This window comes from Elgaria multicarinata, chromosome 3 (assembly GCF_023053635.1).
Source record: "Elgaria multicarinata webbii isolate HBS135686 ecotype San Diego chromosome 3, rElgMul1.1.pri, whole genome shotgun sequence".
NCBI lineage: Eukaryota > Metazoa > Chordata > Lepidosauria > Squamata > Anguidae > Elgaria > Elgaria multicarinata.
This window is the reverse complement of record NC_086173.1, coordinates 84,768,859-84,791,495: the sequence shown is the minus strand read 5'-3', so window position 1 is coordinate 84,791,495 and position 22,637 is coordinate 84,768,859. Positions and strand designations below refer to the sequence as shown.

Genomic DNA, 22,637 nt, shown 5'->3' with positions numbered 1-22,637 from the left:
GAATGACTTGCTGGTAGAAATTATTATTATTATTATTATTATTATTATTATTATTATTATTATTATTATTATTATTACTACTACTACTACTACTACTATTTGCATTTGTATACTGCCCCATAGCCAAAGCTCTCTGGGCGGTTCACATAATGTTCCTGCTGACTTCTTTGATTGTGTTTAAGCTGCCATTAAAGACTGTAAAGGCCTTCACATTTTAGAATGTTATTGCTGACAGTTATACATTGTTTTAGAGGGCTGTGCACAACCTCTTGCCCTAACTCACTCTAGAGGCTGTTTTAGAACCTCTGAAATGGCGTAAATTCGACTCATGGTTGGATTGCCTCACTTTGGAACATAATCTAAAGTGATGTCCGTACCCCCCAAAGCAGATCAGCCCTTGCACAGTTCTATTGGATAAAGTCATGGCATTTGTGTTGGGTTAAGTAGCTAGCAAGCTATCTAATCTATGTCTCCAATAAAAATAATATGTTCTATAGTCTCTTATTTTCAGTACTACTCCTAGTTTTGCCCTGAGAATGAGTTCACATATGCATCTTTTTATTTTGATTACTGCATCTCCAAGTGCTAGTCTACATATCTGAATCAACTGTCACCGATGAATGAAACATCCCAGTTTTCACATCATCATTTTCTTTGATGTAACAATTTTTCAATAGATGAAGTTCATACAAGCAACTCAGCATCATAATGATTTGTTGAAGACATGAGAAGGCAACTTGTGGCCATTCAGCTGTTTTGGCCTACTACTCCCACAATTCCTCACCATTGGCTCTCCTGGCTATGGCTGATGGGAGTTGTAGGCCAAAACAGCAGGAGGGCCTGTGCTTTAGGAACTATGGGGTAAATGCTAACATAGATATACATGTGAATCAATAAGTACCTTGTTCTGTATTTGCCTGGTGTGAGCAAATTATCTTTGATGATGGATCATGTAATGACTGACCTCGGTAAAGTTGGCAAGTGGTGTATTATCACCAGAACTCATCTTTAGATCATATTAAATCCAAGTACTTCTGTTTCACTAGGTACAATCCTTAATCTTTTAGTATAGGCATTTATTTAATTAGGTTGCCTATTCCTCTGTGTATTGTAAGCAACCCAGGTAGTCATGAGAGTAAGCAAAATGGAAGAAACAAAGCTCCAAGCAGGCAACATTCTCCTTTTGCATTTTTTTAATTGTGTAATACGCAGGAGACAGAAAATGAATTATTTTCAATGAGTGTGCAGATTTGCTCGATCTTTACATACCCAAGCATTTACCTAATGAACTCTATTCATCTTATGCTTGATATCCAGAGACTCTGTCGTTTATCTGCTAGAAACAGGTGTTTTAGCATAAACATACAAATATGCTTGGAGATATCTCTAAGGGAGAAAAAACATTCTAATTAGCCTGAGAATCAAAAGCATGTGGATTAGTTGTGATGTGGAACTGAAAGCCAACAGAGATTAGAATAGTGCAGAACACAAGCAATAGCTTTCAGTGTAAAACTGCTTCATAAAACTTGGGGTTTGAGATAATCCAGTGTGTGTCTGTGCGTGTCTCTCTGCGTGTGTATGATGAGAGGATATTTAATATGTTCGACTGCACCGTTGCTGCCCAAAACCCTCCAAACTCAGAATCTTCCAAGATTTCTATGCCCTGCCAGGCTGAAGCCAGCAGGGCAGGAGGAGGAGCAAAAGCAAATTTTGCCACCCCATGCTACTTTTCATCCCATCTAGCAAGGGTGTTTCAGAGGGGTGGGGTAAAGAGGCTGGAGGATGATCAGGATATCTTGTATCCTGGCCTTTCCAGTCTCCTCCCCGCCCTGCCCACCAGAACACCCCCATTCCTCATCCTCTGAGGTCACTTTTCCGACCTTGCTGAAGCAGCCGAGGGGTCAGGGATCATAGGCGTGCACAACAGGTGTGCAAGGTGTGCCCAGGCACACCCTAATGTCTCAAGCAATAATGTCTCTCTGCCAGAAGCCATGTTTCAAAGACACCAAGAAGAGGTCCCCTGAAGGCTAATATCACCTCATAAGACCCTTCTCCAACCAGTGTCACCCAAAGTCCCACCAGTGCTGGGGCTTGAGGAGTGTGGCCTCATTCTGCTGCCCCCCTCACCTGCAATGGCCGTTCCTGGGCAGGCAAGCTGAACATGGAGTAGGGCATCTGTGTCTACAGCGTTTAATAAATGAATAAAAATAATGTCCTTTATGATTTGAGTATTCAATAAATGTTCACCTTTAAAAAATAAATATAGTTCCAGGGACTACATGATCACTTTCTCTGTGGCATTTGAAAAAAAAAATTCTTCCTGTATGCAACTTATAGGATCTGCTAAACAAAGAAACAACGAATATTACCCAAATATGGAATAAAAGAAAATAGGAATGGGAGTGTCACAAGAAATGCATGTGGACATTTCCTGCAGGTGCCTTACCACCAGCAGCTCAACAGACAGACAGGAATAACTGGACTTCAGAGCCACAGGCCACAGTGTGCTTGTGCAACAGCCATGTAAATCTTGGGAACCTTGAGACTGCACTCACACAACTGAGCAGTGTTTGAGGAATGTGCGACTGTGCTCTGGCATTTCTTCTTGGTGCAGGAACTCCCCCCCCCCTTTGAAGGCTCCTGTTTCTCTAACCAGCAATATCAAGAGCTTCACCCTCAGCATGATATGAGAGAGAGAGAGAGATGCATTTTGAATTTTAAAACATCCTCAGCAATATTGAGGAATATGATTAAAATGCAAATTAAGGATGGAAATAGAAGGGAAGGGGAATATGATGGGTTTCTTTTTCTGACATTGGTGTTTAGCATGGGACAATTGTTCTATGTAAGCATTTCAACATTTTTAGAGGAGTGAAGGTATGGATGTTACTCGACAACCCCACCCCACCCCACCAAAAAAGCATTTCCAAGTGGGTATGCTGACCATATAAAAGGCTTGTGTGTCATTTGCAGCCAAGAAAATACACAGTGTGGCATCTTCTTCAGTGCCAAACAGAGTCAATGGCCCACTGGCATTTGAGTTGGGCCTTCCTACCTGCCCCTGCTCCTAGGCTGGAATTTACAAAATGGCAGAACGTTAGGAAGCTGCCATTTTGATGTTGCCCTGGGGTTGCCCAGAGTGGTGTTGCTGGTAGGGTGACCATATGAAAAGGAGGACAGGGCTCCTGTATCTTTAACAGTAATGTAGAAAAGGGAATTTCAGCAGGTGTCAATTGAAGTGGGTGAACTTCCCTCTTCATCACAACAGTTAAAGCTACACTAGCTATAGTAGAGTGGGCAGATACAAAAGAGGGCAGGGCTTTTGCAGCTTTACCTGTTGTGATGAAGAGAGAATTTCACCTTCTTCAATTGACACCTGCTGAAATTCCCTTTTCTACATTACTGTTAAAGATGCAGGAGCCCTGTCCTCCTTTTCATATGGTCACCCTAGTTGCTGGGGCATTGTGCAATGTGGCAGAGAAGGCAGGAAACATAGGGGTGGGGTGGAAGCTCCAATTCAAGGAAGGGGAAGATGTGCCCTCTTCAAGTTGGGACTACACTAAATTAAGGATGTTGGAGAAATCTGTTTGGGGGTGTGTGGAATTCGGTGAGCTTGGCTGGCTAAAACTTCACCTCCACTCAGACTCTGACTTACATCCGCCAGCTGGCTCAACAAGGCCTTCAACAAATTGGACCAGCTGGCGGATTTTCCAGTGGCATGACAGCTGAGCAGGAGTGAGAGGGCAGCTTCTCTCATGCATCCTCCTGCCCTTCCCTTGCAGTGCTGCCTCTGCTGAAGCCATGGCAGCAGCTGGACATTTTGGGAACTGATCGAGTTGAAAGCAGCGTACATAGTTGAGGATAAAAATAAATGAGTAAAATAATTAAAATTAGAATATCAACAGCCAGTACTAGGTCTCTTACCACTGTGGTGGTCAGGACATGCTGTTCTTTATTCACTCAGCTTACAAAAAAATCAACTAATATTTGGCTGATTTCTCTGGCAACTAAATAATTGGCTGCCTTAATTTATTGCATTGTGATTTTATGTGTTGCTTATTTGCTGTTTTCATGGAATTGTATTTTTTTGTTTTGAAACCTGCTTTGGACAGCCTTCAAAAGCAGCCTAAAATGTTTTCAATACATAATCAATAAATTATCAAAAGTCATATTGTAATCATGAATATTCATATGAGAAAGGACGATCAATGATTCAATGGTGATACCATGACATCATTGGTAGACACTCTGAACATTATCCCAGCCTTAATATCCGTAACTTGTGCTGTGCTGTAAATTTCTTCCACATTTTTTTGAGAAAAGAAATTGCTTTTGAAAAGAAATACAAAGAGAAGACCATTTCATTGAAATTCTCATGTGTGGGTTTCAGGGTTCTTGTAGCTTTCCTTATTTAGGAGATCATCAGGAGTCCTTTCTTACATTGTACAAGTATTCCTCTAGCAAGCCTCTTTGGTTTTCTGCACTTCAGTTAAAGCCCAGGGGAAGACATCATGAGGTAACTCTTTCTGTGGGGCTTTTTCGGATGAGAAAAGAAAAGACAGCCAGGTAGTTTGCAGGGTGATAGAGATATGTGTAATAGAAAGAAACACACACACAGAGAGACACAAACACACACACACACAGAGAGAGCACCCTCATTAGTAGCAGCACAAAAAACAACAGGAAAAAAATTCTGTGCTACAACTACTGCTAATGGTGAACTCTGCCTCTGAGAAATATTGGAGAATTAATTCTCTCCCTAGAGAAATTTGGTGAAACTTACCTGGCCACAAATAGGTTGGAGAGCTTTTGAGAGGCGAATTTGTGCACATTTGTGTTCTTAACCTGAGCACATAATTATTTGTTATTATCTGTTTCCTAAAAGTATCTCTTGTAGCTTGAGGTATACACTAGTGTTATCAATCCTCTCGTGAAGTTCTTTTCTTTGCTGAGCTCCTTCGACACTCGCCCACCCTCCTACAAGCAGACTCAACAGTTGCCTGCGTGCCAAACATATGGCAACTACAATATAAATAAGTGAAAAGAAATCCAATTTGGCGAATGCCTACTATGCATATTTTATCTTAGGACTGTTTTGTAAATATTTATAAGCACTGGAGGTATTTGAAATGATAACTGGCACTAGAATCAAAACTACCTTTTCCTGCACGTGCATTGAATGCTTGCTGGTTTGTTTTCATCACCTCCTTTTTACTGTGTTTTAAGCTGAAATTTCCAACAAAATGTAGAAACCTGAAACACTTTCAGTTGCTGAAAGTAGGCCTCCAAACTTCAACTCAAAATTAGCTTTCTGAATTTTGGAAATGAAATAAATCAATGGAATCTTAATTGGCTAAACAAAGGGATGAATATAAAATTTCCATGGCACATCAAATGTTAGATACTGTCAAATACTGACTGATACATCTCTGATACTATAAAATATTAACTGCTGTGATATGCCAGCTGGCACGCACTGTCAAATATTGCCCATTATTACTAAACTTTGGATGCTGAATGTTGATGAAGAATAGCAAACTTTCAGAAAATGTTACACACCCAAATGATATTTGAAGAATATTTGCAAACAGAGTTCATGTATCAGAATTTTTAAGACTATTACAGATACAACTATGATTCTTTCTTGTTCTCCTCACAGAATGGGTGGGAGAGGACTTGGTTTTGTGCCCAAACTCCTGAGGTACAGTAATGCCCCCAAAGACTAGTACAAAGCTTGTATGGGCCTAGGTGAAATTTTCACTTACGTCACACTGGCCTTGGAAGGAACATTTAGGGAGAGAAGGGATTTTCATCTTTGTACAGCTAGTGGTAAACCTAGCTGGTTTGCCATCCAGCCACATTGTATTCCAGGCCCTGCCTCATGAGCCAATTGGCTCTGTGTATGAGCCAATTATGTTCTTATGCAATTATGTTCTTATGCAAAAGAAAATTGTATCACACTGGCACCACACTTCAGAATTGCTGCCACCAATTCACCACAGATTTAACTTGTGGTGGGTAAATACAAAACAGAGTACCTGTGACACATGAAGTGTAAGTACCCTGTTATTATACCAACATATACCAACTTCATTACCAAACCTTCCACTACTATATATTTCCCATAATTCAGAACACAATGACCATCAAGAAGAAAGCTGCCATTTTCTCAAACAGTTTCCAAAGACAGCCTCTCAGTCCATGATCTTATTTCATTTTTAAACTGTTATTCTCTCATGAATTAGCAACAATAGCTTGGTTGTTTGCATTGTATTCCTTCTAACAAATTCTAAATAGCAATGTTCCTTCAGTTTCTACAGAATTGAGAAAATGTGTGTGGCTTTGAACAGATGTAACGGCATTAGAGAGTTCATTTAGAACATAATCAGCAGATAATTACAAGGTACTCAGCTAAATTGCAATGAATGGCAAATGCCAGTAGCTTTTTCAAAACAGCAAAATTAGACATTTTTAAAACTCTCCACAGGGTCAAAAAGGAGCAGGAAATGACTAATTTGAAAACCTTTATATTATGAGTTTTGTAAAATTGATATCGTAAATGTTGCAAGAAAACAATGTTCTGATTATTTCTTCTGTGTGGATCCCATCCTCATAGTAATGAAAACCATAGTAGGTTTTCCTTCAGCTAATCCAAGGCATATAGCAGCTAACTCCAACTCCTGGTTGCCTGCATGAATCTTTATCAACATGAATCCTCATCAACACTGTAGACTATGCTTTAAAAACACATCAGTTTTGGTTTCTGTATTTTCAGTCAGCTCAGAACAGCTTATTAATGATTACATCTCCCTGTGCTGCCTGAGGTGGTAGCACACACTACTTTTGATCTAGGCCCTCATTGAAACCTAAAGATAGCAAACAGAAACACTAGGTATTTCTGGGATGTGCATTGATAAGGTTTTATATTATACCTCCAAGTATTTCTTTGGATACAGAATTTCACTTTTTCACAAATGGTGGTGCATTCCAGACTCCTTGGAAGGATTCAAGTAAAGCCTTATGGGACTAGAAAGCATTGCAAAGTCATTTTCTTTGACCCATTCATGGTCTTGTCTTGTGATCATAGAATGTCTCATCAGCAAGTCATATCATGCGGTCATGTTCTTGTGCCAATTGTGAGCTTACGGGGCTGGCCCGACCCTACCATTAGGCAGAGTGAGGCAGTCTCCTCAGGTAGCAGATGCTAGGAAGCAGCAGCAAGTATTGGAGGAGAGAGCTATGCATTATGTGGCCTACTCTGAGCCCCCTAAATTAGTCTGTTGCCTTCAGGTACAGTGGTGGATTAATCTGCCAGACAGATTCATCTGCCACCAATCCAGTCAGCTTTTGTATATGGAATTTGGGGGGGGGGGGATACCATATTTTTCTTCACTTCAGGCAGCAAAGGGTCTATGGCTGGCCCTGTGTGGGGTATTAGAATTGGGAAAGTGCAGTCAGATTTGCCTGCTTCTGAATTTTCATCAGAGGAACTCAAGGCAATGAAGCCCCCACCACACCCCTCACACACACTTTATTCTATTAGCAACTGCATGGGGTAAGTTAGGTTGAGAGACAAACTGGCTCAAAGTTGGACAGTGAGCTTCTTTGTTGAATAAGGATTTGAACCTGAGTCTCCATCATCCAACACTTTATGCACTACACATGCCAGCAAAAAGTTGTTTTTTTCTTTAATTTCGAGCAGCATGCTTTCTGTCACCTCCAGGGCTACCTACACACCACTCAGGGAATACATAACACTTCTGCTCACATGATTCAGATGTACTATGTAGTCCATTTGCATTAACACCAATAGAAAAACATCTATGTTTTTACAGTATCCCCGTCAACTTGTTTCATGTGATGTTGCCCTACATATTATTTCCAAAAGTGACTTAGGAAGCTGGGGGCCTGAATGAAGTCTAGCTTCTTAAGGCTGAACTTGGCTTGTGTAACAACAGTTTTGATCCTGGGCCGTTTCCTGTATCACAAAGGTGTCATCTCTTGCCCTTTCCTGATCTTTATCAACTTTCCCAGCAGAAATACTGTCAAATGCAATAAACTCACATGCCAGCATGTCTCAAGCAGAATCCTCTAAGAAGCATAGTAAGAAAAGGAGCTTTGAGCTGCTGCACATTGCTGCTAGTCAAATGATGCAGAATGTGTGATATTCTGGAATCTTGTGAGTTTATAAATAGAGAAATTTCTTAACATCTATCAACATTTTCACACTCTGTTTTCCATGATAATGAATTAATGATTGGCCCAATGTCAAGGTCTGCTGTGCTGGCAAATAAACATATAGGACTGGGTACAAGAACTGCTGTCAGTGCCGGCTCTTAGGTTCTGGAGGGCTCTTGGGCAAGACACCTCCAGTGCCCCCCACCCCAGTAAAGCTGCCTTATCACCACCACTGTCACCAGCCGCTTTTTCTCCTCTTCATCTTCATCTTCGTCATCATTGCTATTACTCACTTGCTTAACAAGCAGAGAGTCATGAAGCAAGCAGCCAGCAGCATGTACTGCTTCTCCTTCTCACCACCACCATTATCTGGGCCACAGTGAGAGGCAGGTGAACCAGGAGGTTGCAATGGTGAAGAGCAGAAGCAACTTCAGGGGTCCTTGTCAGTGCGCCCCTACAGAGGCATGAGCCCTTGGCAAGTAAGGACATATGTAAACCGCCCAGCGAGCCTCGGCTATGGGGTGGTATACAAATCTAATGAACAACAACATAAGAAGAGCCCTTCTGGCTCAGACCAAAGGTCCATCTAGCTACCCATGTGGAACTGGTGCATTAGTTTGTTTCAGAACTCCATTAAGTAAACATTCTGATGATGATGCCATAAACATTCTGATTTATAGAAAACTTTCTACTTCTTCTGCTTTTTATGATGATGATTCTGCCATGTTGAAATGGACCATATGCCTAGCTAGTTCAGCAAAGTGGTGGCCATCATTACATCTTATAGTGATTTCCATAGTTTAACCATGCACTGTTTGAAGACATACTTAGAATCATAGAATCTTAGAATAGTACAGTTCCTGTCATCTGTCCTGAATCTCCCACCCAATTAGCTTCATGGGATGACCCAAGGTATTGTGGAGAGGGAGAAAGATTTCTCCCTTTCCACATCATGCATAATCTTGTACACCTCTATCATGTCTCCCTTTACCCAATTCTTTTCTAAGCTAAACAATCTGAGCTGTTGTAACCTTCTTTCATATGGGTGTTGCCCCAGCCCCTTGATAATTTAGGTTGCCCTTTTCTGCACTATAGCTGTGGTGACCATAACTGTACACTGTATTCCAAGTGTGGTTGCACTATAGCTTTGTATAAGGGAGGTATTATCATGGCAGTTTTATTTTCAATTCCTTCCCTAATAATGCCTAACAAAGCAGCCACACACTAGGTCGACCATACCTATTCTTGATGCCCTGACTGCTGTGCCAGTGCAAAGTCATAGTCTTTTGGGATTGTCCCCAAGATCCAGCCCTAGCTGCATCAGTGGTTGCAATGTTCACATTCATCGTCCTGCTACATGTTCCTGCTGCATGGGGGTGTATGTGAAGGGGGAGTCAATTTATTTGAAATGCTGTGGTGATGTAATTCCCACAGACAGGCTGGGCCTACCCTAACTTCTTGTAATACTTAGAATAACTCATCTGTGTAACAGCTGTAAATTACTCCATGTAGCCCTTCATCTGAGTCACTCTCCATTATATGCTAATGCTAAGAGCAATTGATCTTCGCATTAGATCAATTGTCATGAGGTCCTCAGTAGATCCTTAATTGGACATATTATTATTATTATTATTATTATTATTATTATTATTTATTTATATAGCACCATCAATGTTCATGGTGTATATGTACATAGCTAAGAGAAAGTGCCCTTCAGTATTTATCCTTGATTGATTACATTTTTACCCCTCTCTTCCTCCAAGGAGCTCAGGGAGGCATACATGTGCCCTACCCTTATCCTCTTCAACAGCCCTGGTTAGGCTGAGAATTAATGACTGGCCCAAAGTCACCCAGTAGGTTTCATTTGAACCTAAGTGCCCATTTGTCTGACACTCTATAACCACTTCATTGCACTGATGACTTCAGTTGCTGTCATATTCATTCTATTCAGGTCATGCACTTCACAATTGAAGGCCCCCATACACCATAAAACCATTAAGTCCAGGGTCTAAGATTACCTAGCTGTGCTACTGTGTGGGAAAAGGGAAGCCTGCACATCAAGCATAAGGAAGAATGTTAGATAAGTGTGCTTTTGGTACATTGGTTGTTGTTAGTATCCCATCTCAGCACAAGAGGAAGGGAAAAAAATAGACTTACTGGGAACCATAGGTTTCCAAAAGAGTTGACTGTTTTAGAAACTTGGGAAGACTTCCATAGAATTCAGAAAAGTACAAAGTATAGTAACTCATCACGTCATCACCAGACAGGTCTAGCTGTCTTAGGTTTTGGTTGATTGCTTAATTATGTGAGCCTTTGAATTTGATTAACTCATCAAAGCTAATTTGAAAAGATCTCTCAAGGCTGTGAGAGCTTATATTGTGACTACCATTTGTATTTGCTGGCTTGGGACCATCTATCAGTGTTTTGTCATTGCATTACCACTAATCTTGTTTGAATGTTATTACAATTACTCAGTTAGGGGCTTTATATTACCATGTGCAGTGGTGGCTGGCCACCTGGGGGAGGGGTTTCTCGCTCTTACTAGCAGGTATCATGAAACTGCAGTAGAATGGGCAGGGGACACACACCTGTGTCTGAATTGTGCAGGTATATGGCTGTTGAGTGGCCAGCCAGGCCCAGAAAGATCATTAACCTTCCCCAGGAATAGCGCAGGGTCTCCCCTAACAAGGTTGATGCTCAGTGGTGCAGCTTCTTTGTATGTTTGTGAGATACCACTGATTATGTCACTCAATAAATACATGGTTTTAAATAATAGTTTTTAAAGAACACATCCTTCTTTACTCTTAGTCAACTCTTATTTGCATTCTAGCTCTTGGTGTTGGGGTGATTGTGGCACAAAGGTATCTGCATGCTCTCTCACGTATCACTCTGGTGAATGTACCAAGGGATTATGATTGTCCAAGCAGATTTTGCAGCAGCAGTAGGCCTGAGGCACATAAGAATATAAAAATTGTTGTATTCAATCAAGGCCGCCCATCTGATCTAGCCTTCGCTTCCCAAGAGTGGTAGCCACTTGCCTCTAGGCCAGCTTTCCCCAAACTGGTACCTTCCAGATGTGTTGGTATGTAACTCCCAGCATTCCTGAGCACTTGACATGCTGACTGACGCTGATGGAAGCTAAAGTCCAAACATCTGGAGGGCACTAGCTTGGGATGGCTGCCAGAGGTGCTTACAAGACAGTTACTTCTTTGGGATTCCTGTCCAATGCTTGTTTATCCTTGAAATAGCATAACTTCTCAGAATAGCACACATTGCAGTCCTTTTGTGTATGAGCATGTTATTACCAAAACAAAGTGTTAAAATTGTCTGAATACCTGCTTTGCCATCACAGTGTCTAAAGCATAGTGTTACAATAGCGCTGCAGAAAGATACATCTCTACACACGTCTATGATTAATTTTCAGAAGCGTTTAAAAATAGAATAGATTTTTGTAATGCTTTAGTCACCTTTCCTGTATATTTTGATTCTCACGATATATTGATTCACAACCATTGTTGTGAACTGCCCAGAGAGCTTTGGCAATTGGGTGGAATAGAAGTGTAATAAATAAACAAAGTCTAAATAGTTTTTGATAGACATCTGAGGTGTTACGGTCCTTAAGTATGACTGTGATTAGGGGTGTTGGAGAAATCTGCAAAGGAATTAAAAGAGTTAGATTTATGAATCAAACTTGCAGATACCACAGCAGACTGGCTTCTCCCAGTTGGGCAGATTCTATGGACTTACAGACCATTTTTCTAACTTTCTGGAATTTTGTACAAATGTTGTAATAGGAAAAATACACAAAATAGTAAAAAACAAAACAAAACCAGTTGAGAATGCACATTTCCTCCATTGGCTAAAGAGTGGAAAAAAGCACATTTATGCATTTGCCCAAGTGCAAATTTGCACAAGCTTGCATTCATGCAAATTCAGAACAAAAACCAAAATCCAAATCTTTGATGAGTGAACAACAGAATGAAAGGTACTTGACAATCCGTGAAACAAAGATGGAACGAATTTTATACAATCCAGGCATCCCTAGCTCTGATGTATAATTTGTCTATATTGTTTGCATATCTTTACAAATTGATCTGAAAGCAGGAAGGTTTTATCAGTAAGTTATTTGACTTTTTAATAATAATAATAATAATAATAATAATAATAATAGATTAGTTTTGTCCTTTCTGCTTCAGTCTCCTTTGTAATTTCCCTGTTATATTTGTGTCAGTTTGGGATTTAGGTTTATTGTTCTTTATTCCTTTGAAAACAAAAGTATTTTAATAATAATAATAATAATAATAATAATGATGATGATGATGATGATGATGGAGCAATCCTATGTACCCTAGAGAGTGTCTGGAGGGTATAGGATTTTTTTTATTTCTGGGCATCCATGTTGTAACTCAGAAACCACGCTCCCCATTCCTCTCCCATCTGCTTTCGATGCCGGCTATGTCTCTGTGCTCAGAAACAGAGTGCAGAGACAGGAAAAAGGGGCAGTCCCAGGGATGGGTAGGGGAGGAAATTGGGGGAGCTGCATTACGCAGCTGTGCATGCCCCGGCCTCCTTCCCTCCTGCTTGGAAGCCCCATGATGAGACAGGTGAAATTGCACATCTAGCGAAAATGCAAGGTGGCCACAGAGTACAGAGGAGAGGATTGCCTCCATGCTCCAGCCGCCCTGCATTGGATACTCGGCAGCCTCTGAAGTCAGAGGTTGCCGACTATCCAGATAGGATTGCATCCTAAATAAATAAATAAGTCCTGAGTATATTATGTGCATGGTCTTTCAAAGCTAAAGAATTATTTAACTTATGAGTGCAAGAGAGCTGGAAATGTAATTCCGTTCAGCACCTCTACGTCTGAGTAACTTTTCAGGAAGAATAATTGCAAGTGCCAAACCAGGTGAAATACTTTTTATGCAGTGAGCAGTTCCTAAAAAGGAAAACACCATTGTAGGAGCTTGATACAGAGTGGGATCCTGCAGTGTGTGTGTGTGTGTGTGTGTGTGTGTGTGTGTGGTGGAGGAGGCTTTAACTTTTTGTCACCACTGCAGTCCCAATCCTCATCAGTCCCAATTGTGCCTGCTATTTGCATTAGGAAAAAAACTTTTCCCCTTTTGCTCCAATGGGAACTTTTATCAATAGAAATAACAGCTGTAGGAGGCCAATATGGATCTTCAATGAAGAGGGAAGGGTTAAAGCCCCCAGCTCCCCACATCAGAGTCCTGGTCCAGATCAGGTCCCTGCAATTGCATTTTACTTAAAAACAAACAAACATGCATGCCATTCTTAGTAGCCTGAATGCCATTACATCTAGTTTAGCCCTACATTTTTCTGGCGAAGGGTTCTGGGTAGGAATGTTGCAAGTGTCTGACTGGGTCTAGGAGTCCGGTGGAAACCACCCACCCACCCCCGGCATCTGGCCTGCCACACCCAGTCAGGCGCTCCCAGCATGAGGGCAGACCCTTGCCTAAGTGCTCATGAAGCCCTAGTGAGAACTTGGCAGCTGCCCACCCATGTGTCAAAAATCATTCACTTCCCCTTACTGTGTCATTGGTGGCTGCCATTGACACAATAGGGAAATTGTGCAATTTTGGAAGCCTCCGTAGGAGAATTGTGCAATTTTGGGAAGCACACTCCCCCCCCCTTTGCACCAATCACAGCCTTAAAGGCCCCATTGACACAAGGGTAAAAGTGCAAATGACCTTTGTTTTCACATTTTTCTATCTTGCCATATGAGTTTCTTACTTCTAAAGTGCTTGCTGTGTTTCCCAACCACATCATATCTCAATGTGTCTCTACTGGTTTGCTTTTGAATTAAACATGTTTGTGTGCACATCATACTCTAAAGTACCCTTCCTGAAGCAGCATAATCTCTAACTGGCTTAGGCTATGATTCCCAGCATGGCTTGCTGGCTGGGGGTGCTGGGAGTTGTAGTCCAACACAGCTGAAGGGCACCTTGTTGGGGAAGGTAGTTGTAAAGCAACTGCAACCAGTAGGAATGCTGGGCCAGATCTACACCAAGCAGGATACAACACTTTGAAAACTGTATCTGGAGTGTGTCCTGGGCCCCAACAGTTGTCACTACTGTTATAAACTGTTTTAAAGCAGTAGTGTAGATCCTGCCTTGGTCACAAATTTACGCGTCTTTCCATCATGCAGAGCACTGAAGTCTATATACTTGAAGAATAGAATTGAGATGATGATGATGTATTTCATTATGTACCACCCAATAGCTGAAGCTCTTCGGGCAGTTCACAAGATAAAATTCAGCATACAATTTAAATATACAAAATTTAAAAACAAATTAAACGGCTAACAACAATTTCAGTAAAATACTCCACACCTGTTCAAACAGCTGGCATAAATGCCACATCATGTGGCATAAATGCCACATCATGTGGCATTAAATGCCTGGGAGTAGAAGACTGTCTGGTCCTGAAAAGATGACAGTGTTGGCACCAGGTGGACCTCAGTGGGGAGATAATTCCACAATTGCAGGGCCACAACAGAAAAGCTCTTCTCCACTGTTGCCTACTTCGAAGTCTTCCTTGGTGGTGGCACTCAGGTGTTGACCATAGTGTTTGGGTAGGTCCAGGTCGGTAGAGGTTCTGTTAGATATTGCAGTCCCAAGCTGTGTTAGGCTTTATAGGTTAAAACCAGCACCTTGAATCAAGTTCAGAAATGTTCAGCTAGCCAATGCAAGCATGCCAGAATTGGTGTTATATGTGCAGACCTTATGTTCCCAGTTATTAATCTAGCTGTTGCATTTTGCACAAGCTGCAGCTTCTGAACAGTCTTCAAATGCATTGCAGTAATCTAACCTTTGCATATTGCAAGAGGCTCAGTTGTGACATCAGCACTATAATGGCTCTTTAATGCCTGCAACCTATTTGGGCCCTGTTCAGAAGACACCTTAAACCACAGTTTTAACCACGGTGAACAAGGGTTTTTGCCTTATTCGCCGTGGTTAAAGCCATGGTTTAAGGTGTCTTTTGAACAGGGGTGCTGTCTGATATTGAATCTGACTGCATACCCTGTTTCTGTATGCAGATGGCTCAATATGAAAATGATGTCCCTTGTCTGAATGTAACATTCATAGATCGGAGCAACATGGTTTTGGCTTAGTTTCCATCATCCTCTTTGCCCACCCTGCAATGAAGCAGTGATTCATAGGTTCAAGCTATTTGTATATTGGATACACCATTAATAGATTTTTATCCTTTTGCCTTTAATAATCCAACATCATTTGTTGGTAAAATATTTTTAGCTCCTGCAAATATATAGTCGTGAATATACACAATTCTGAAGAAGTAAGCATTCTTTGTCCCCTGCGAAACAATAATCTTCAAATGTATCATGAAGGCACTGTGTAATTTCATGTTTTGAAGCTGGCTTTGTCAAAACTTCAGGAATCATTCACACAAACGGCAGATAACGTGACAAACATACTTACCCTGCACTTCCTGCTGCAGGGATCACTAGATGGATTTCTTCCACACAAACAACCTCTCTCCATAAATATGGCTGCAGTCCTTTACACACTTACTAGGCAATAAGCTCCATTTAAGACAGTGGGGTTTACTTTCTGAGTAAATATACACAAAGTATTATGCATTATTCTAGCTTCACCTTTTTCTACCTTATCTGATTCAAATCCCCATCTCTACCTCTTTGCTAAAAGCATTAGTGGAGCAAGGAATTTCCTTATCTGTACAAGAAGCATTATGAAACCCTGGCAAAGGGTTTGTTTTCTGTGTTGGTTTTTAATAATGTTTTACAGTTGTCCTTTTTTATGGCAGGACTACTGTGCCTTAGATATATGACCATCATCAGCGATTCAAGCAATGAAGTGTTTCCAGGCATGGGGATGCAGTAATGGGGGAAGTGTCATATACTGGAATTATTTTTGTCAAAACAGCTGGCAGTTGCCCTGTCCTGGGGGTGGGGTGGGGAAATTGGCTACCCCATAACATTTTATCTACATAATGGTTCACACATAATGGCAGTTGTGGGTTGATTAACCCATGAACTGCCAACATCTAGCAGGACTAAGCAAGCACCCTACCTCTGGTGCTCTTGTTACTTCCACTTTCAATAAACAACCTGCAGTCACCCCATTTGTAATTTTTAGTGTGATGTCTGAACCTGGAGACTGTTGGTTGTTTAGTAGATTGTCTGTAAACCAGCAACAAACTCTTGAGATTATCGTCTCATGCTCACTTGCTCCTGCTAGATTTCAGTAATTTTTGGGTCAATTAACCCATGATTGCTGTTACCTACTAGGGTGACCATATGAAAAGGAGGACAGGGCTCCTGTATCTTTAACAGTTGCACAGAAAAGGAAATTTCAGCAAGTGTCATTTGTATATATGGAGAACCTGGTGAAATTCACTCTTCATCACAACAGTTAAAGTGCAGGAGCTATACAAAAGTGACCAGATTTAAAAGAGGGCAGGGCACCTGCAGCTTTAACTGTTGTGATGAAGAGGAAATTTCACCAGGTTCCCCGTATATACAAATGACACCTGGGCCAGATCTACACTAGTCTTATAATGTTGCTAGTGTCCCTTTCTAACGTGGTTCTCTGTATCACGGGTCACACTAGCATGACATGTTTAGCTGTAACGTTACTACAGGGCACATTGTTAAATCCTTTCCGTTGTTCTCCCTCTTCTCTGAGAGTAGCAGAGTTGCTGGGTTTGTGCCGCCAACTGCCTGCCTCATTCCTAGCCAGCAGTGCAGGGCAATAGTCATAAGCACACACAACCCTCCTCACAAAACATCTGTAGCCGCACTGGAACTAAGAAATAGAACCTGTAAGTACAACTCATTTACAACGTTAGAGACCCAGGGTTCTCTGCGTCACAGTAACGCATTCAAAACGTTAGAATAACATCAGTGTAGATTCCCACGTGCTGAAGTTCCCTTTTCAATACAACTGTTAAAGATACAGGAGCCCTGTCCTCCTTTTCATATGGTCACCCTATTACCTACGAACTGGGTCATAGTCCTGTTGCTCCAAAACTTCTAAATAACAAAGGATGATATCACTGCAATGATCATGCAAGGATGCTTGTGAAAGGTTTGTTCCCCATTTCTGTAGCCCTGGGAAGGCTTCTGACCCTGAGAAGATTTTCAGGGGAACAAACGCTACACTGGGAAGAAGAGGCTAGAGAAAAACCCGTGTGTGAGTGTCCTTGCACAAGTGCTGTATTGCATACAATAGGGGTAGGAAGATGTTTTGGAATTCAACTCCCATAACTCCCTACCAGCATAGCCAATGACCAGGGATTATGGGAGTTGTAGTCCAAAACATCTGGAGGGCACCAAGTTTCCTACCCATGGCATACAATATATAGGGTTTGATCAAGACTTTGTCATACTTAGAATAGACCCATAATCATGATGAACCTAAGCCCCACTGATTTCAATGGGTTCAATGTATGACTAAGGCTGGACTCAACCTATTATGTCTGCACATAGGCGTATCCTGGCCTTCAGGTTTTAGGTAGGCTGTAGAACCAAGTGTCACATGGCAATGTTAAAACATTTGTTTCTCTCTGTTTCATTAGAATGATTATAGGAAGTTATCTATGCAATGCAAGGATTTTGTGGTGGGTGTGCTGGATCTCTGCAGGGACACAGAAGAAGTGGAGGCTATTCTGAATGGAGATGTGAATGTACAACCATGGACTGAGCATCATCGCCCAAGTCTGAGCAGAATCAAGCTGGCCATTAAATATGAGGTCAAAAAGGTAAGTTATTGTATTTTTAAAAAAGTTGGATTAATAATGAAATCACTGTATAGATCTACATTCAAAACATGCATATATGAATATTAAAAATGGCAATAGAAACTATGTTGGTTTGTTTTAAAAAAATGTCAGTTGAAAATATTTCGGTAGGTGGTGAAGATGAGGGATAGTATCCAGAAAGGAGGTAATGGTGGCAATAGACAGCTATAGCTTGTAGTAAAAGTTGGTTACTCTGGATTTTGGAACCTGCTTTTAGATAATTTAAGGCCACAAGGCCAAGGCCTGGGGTTGGATCCAAGATCTCTCTTCCATGGGCTCCACTCATGGAAGGTGCTGTTTTTTGGGGGGGGTCCTCCTCCCCCACATACACCACAGTTCACCCCATTCAGCATGGAGCTCTGACCCTCTGTGTAGCATTTTCAGGGGGCTGGAGGTGCTTACTTGAGGAAGGGAACCCTCTTTCCTCCAGCCCAGTTGCATGCACTGGAATATGGATCCAAGCAAAATCAACCTGGCATTACAGGAATGGCTTTATTGTGCAAAATGTTTTCTGAGCACAAAGATAAGTATATCTTTGACTGTTTGGATTAAGCCAGGGAAGGCCTTGAGATAGTTCAGCCTTCCCTAACCTGGTGCCCCCCCCAGATGTGCTGGACTACAACTCCCAGCATGCCCCAGTTACGGATAGGGCATGCTGGGAGTTGTAGTCCAATATATCTGGAGGACACCTGGTTGGCAAAGGCTGAGCTAAATCTCCTCCCCCTCACGCACACGCGCGCACACACAGCATTTTTGTATTCTGGCCCCTGGTGAGTCTACCCAACTTTAATCAAGTTGCCATCCAACATTTAGCACCCATTCCACTCATAACAAAAGGAGGGAAATATTGTAACAAATAAGAGCAATCTTATTATGGATCAGACCAGTCGAGATCAAGGTGTGATACAAGCTTATTCTTTGCTGGCATTATTCCCACTATTTTTCTTGGGCTAAGGAAGAGTAAATATTTGAAGACACTGGCATTTTAATATAAGCTAGAATTATTTTGTAAGTTCATCTGACCTTATGATGTTATTTATGGTGCTTTCTTCTTTTATGATACTCAAGGTGCCATTGACAAAATAAGAGAGACATCCTAATTTTAATGTTGCATCTCTTTCCGATTTAGGAATATCATTTCAATTTGAATATTTGTATATAACACCCAATCTTAGCTAGAGAAGCTTGAAGAATTTCATCTTTGTGAATTCTGATTCACACAGACCTGAACCATATGTTTAAATGTGAACTTTTATAGATTTTGTTTAAATGTAGATAATTGTGGAAACAAGGAAGAATGGATTTATGGGGGTACCCCTAAGAAATAGATGGAGTTCCCCATCCCGAGCAGCTTTGCTCCCTACATGGGAGGGTATCCCATAATGCTAGATGCCCCAAAATTTATTGTGGGGCCTGACCACTAGAAATTGCATGGTCCGTTTGTGCATCAAAAATCACTTTGGGCTTCCATCCCTTTCCTTTGGAAGTGGTGCGAGGACCCCTGAGAATATAAATGTTGCCGTTCTCTGCTTCAAGCCAAGGCTTTGCAAATAATTTCATATGCCTGAAATTAGCAGAGTATGCCAGAGAGAGAGTGGGGTGGGGAAGAGAAAGCTGAGGCATGGAAAGTAGCAGATTGTGAAAGCATGAAAAATTACTATGGGCATGTCTACACATATGGGTGTAGAGGGCCGGAAAGGGGGCGTTCCCAGACTTAACTACTTCTGGTATCGTCGCCCAGAAGTCCCAGGAGAAAGAGGACATTGCACCCGCCATTTTGTGTGTGTGTGTGTTTTTAATTGGAAAAGAGCACTTGATCGCAAAGGGTAGGTTGTTTTGTTTTAAAAAAGACCATGCTCCCCCAACACCTGATGGGCACCAAGCTCCTGAGGAGCTCCGTGGCCCATACCCAGTTCCTGGCTCTTTGCAGTTACTCGCGAGGAGCCAGGACAAAAACAGGATGCCCAGCCACACCTCCCATGGTCTCGGGGTCATCCCACGGTCTCGGGATCATTAAAGTGTGGGGCCATATCCTGGGGAAAGCCGGATCCCCTGTGCATCATGTGGACACACAGGGACGACCCCCGGGATATTTCCCCGTCTAGACATGCCCTATGTTTTAGGGTCAAACGTCACATTAGGTTAAGTACACTGTTTTAAAAAATCACACTTGGTGCTTTGCTGGACACAGTTTCCAGGATAAACAGAAGTGCAGGGCCCCAATCCATGTCAGGACCACTGTGCAGAGGGAAATTAACCATTTTTTGCCAAGCAAATAGCAGCTGGGGTGCTTTGGGGCAGGGAACCAGCATAAGAGGGGAAGGGTTAAACAAACTTCTCCTCTTCCTCCTGCAACATTGGCCCCTACCTGGATCAGGCCTCACATAGCTTCTTTTTTGTGGAGGGGAAAGTGGCCAATACTGAGCAAACTTTTAAAAAGTGTGCTTAATATAATATGTAGTTTGACCCTTTTCAGAATCATTATAAACTACTATTTATTGTGGACACATGCGTAGTTTATAATGATTTATTCACCTAGTTTATTCACCTAGCAAATTTCTCTCACATTTTTAGAATGGTTGCCTGGCCCAATTTGCTCTCTGTTCCTTCAAGGAACAACAACAGCCTTTGTCCACATAAAATGATCACGGAATCCCATTATTTTGCCTCTGCTAAAAGGGAAAGCAGAAAATGTATAAGTGAATGAGGAAGGGAGTGTAATTGTTAAAAGCAAGAAAAATCACTTTGTTCTAGGAGTTGGATCATTATGAACTGTTCTCTATTGTGGACATGTGCTCTGCAAATTGATTTTTTTTTTCTGGGCTTGGGTGGTTCAGATTAATTATTTGCACAATATACTGTGATGGAAATTGGGCTACTGTAAGTGGACTGTAGCAGTGTTCCAAATTTTGTAGCTAACATCTGTTCTCTCCTTTTCCTCCAACTCCCACCACCTGCTTAGTTCTGCCTCTCAACGGCTGTGGCCAGAGACTCTTTTCCTGTTATCAAAGCAATTAGTTCAGGCTTTAGGGCTGCGGGGTCCTCCACTTTAATTCTTCTAGAGAGATCCTGCATGTTTATGCATTGTTTCGGTTGCCAGATTGAGGTGATGCTGCTTTGAAATAGGGGCAGGGAGAGGGAACGGAGAAAAAAGGAGATAGGAACCGCAAGTGTTAATGCCAAAAAAAGAAAAGAAAGAAAAGAAGATATTTTCCATGTTTACATTCTGTTGAACATTATGGGGAAGGACTATAAGTCAGTTGGGAGCAAATGCTTTGTACGCCGAAGGTTCCAGGTTCAACCTTCGGCATCTCCAATTAAAAGGATAAGTTAGGAGACCCTTTTGGTGTGAAATACCTGGGATCAATGGAGAATTCCACCCCTTCTCCCCCCAAGCAAATATCAACTTCAGAAAAAAAGGATTTTCCTCAGGACTGCAGCAAGAGAGGAAAGGGGTTAAATTCTCTCTCCATGCCTGTTTTGATCCTATTATTGTCCTTTCTGGCTGAGGTTCTTGGCCATTTTTAAAAATGCTGCATGTTAGGTGGGCCTGAGACCCTGGGGAATTGCTTCCTATCAGAGGAGACAATACTGGACTAGACGAACCAATAGTCTTACCTCGTATAAGGCAGCTTCCGAGGTTCAGGTTGAGTTCTCCCCACCTCATTTTTATTACATAACATCAACAATAAAGCAACCCAGACATGCCCTAAAAATAAAAAGAAAGGAAGAAAAATGAAAACCTCTACTGAGCACAAGGTTCTCATATTAACTCTTAGTACCAAGTTAGTGGGAAAGGACTGCGTACGTATACCTCTTTCTATCCATTTATGCACAGAAAGAGGTGTATGCAATCCAGTTATCTGAATTCGAATTTGAGCAGCCCATAATTCATTGGTGTTGCTTTGACCTGCCATTTGGGAACCCCTCTTTCAGAAAACGAGCTATGCCAAAATAAGTTCACACTCAACCATTAAAGAATTATCCCTACAGGGCTTAACAGGCTTGGAAACAACAGATATGGATGAGCCCTTTGCAACTGGGGTACTACTTTTACTGAATGAATCGGCCTTGCGTTCTTTCATGCTCTGCTTCTTATCAATTGTTGAGCGATTCCTGAGGCACAGAGAATGTTATGCATGTGGCTAAATGTAACCGAAATGCTGAGTCAGACATTACTCTCTTTTACAGTTCATTTCTCCCATCAGCTGTTTATCAGGGCTGTCTTTCGAGAGAGATCTCAAGCGAAAGCATCCCTTCATCAAACAGGCCTGCTGTGTCTGTTCTGTTTTTCAGCACTTGTAATATCCCGTGAAACCTGGAAAGAGATAATTTGTTTTATGTGCCATTAAGGGGCAGTGTGGAACGCAAGATTTTGTTTTATGTGCCATTAAGGGGGCAGGGCTCACCTTGTGACGGTGTGCAGCTTTAAATCATTCCGCCTTGCACCTATGTGCATGCTGCAAACTATTCACATGCAATTGGTTCACTATATGAGTCTAAGAAGTTTCATCATCGCATGACGGATCTTCTCTCTCTATCTCTCTCTTTTAAAGAATGGATAAAATTAGCTGATCTGCCTGGTGGACCGCTGCACATCAGCCAGATGAACTGTACAAGTGTTCACACAATACAGTTCTCTCACATAACTGTAACCT

General features: G+C 41.7%; 2 protein-coding genes across 2 annotated transcripts in view; one reads left to right on the top strand and one right to left on the bottom strand.

The window, feature by feature from the left end:
• Nucleotides 1-22,637, bottom strand: part of SMAD5 (SMAD family member 5) — a 320,505-nt gene that overhangs the window by 82,208 nt on the left and 215,660 nt on the right. The window lies entirely within an intron of this gene.
• The window catches only part of TRPC7 (transient receptor potential cation channel subfamily C member 7), a 148,002-nt gene that overhangs the window by 41,963 nt on the left and 83,402 nt on the right, over nt 1-22,637 (top strand). Inside the window, exon 2 of the mRNA XM_063123309.1 lies at nt 17,758-17,940. Within this exon, the coding sequence (XP_062979379.1) occupies nt 17,758-17,940 (183 nt within the window). The remainder of the gene's footprint in view (nt 1-17,757; nt 17,941-22,637) is intronic.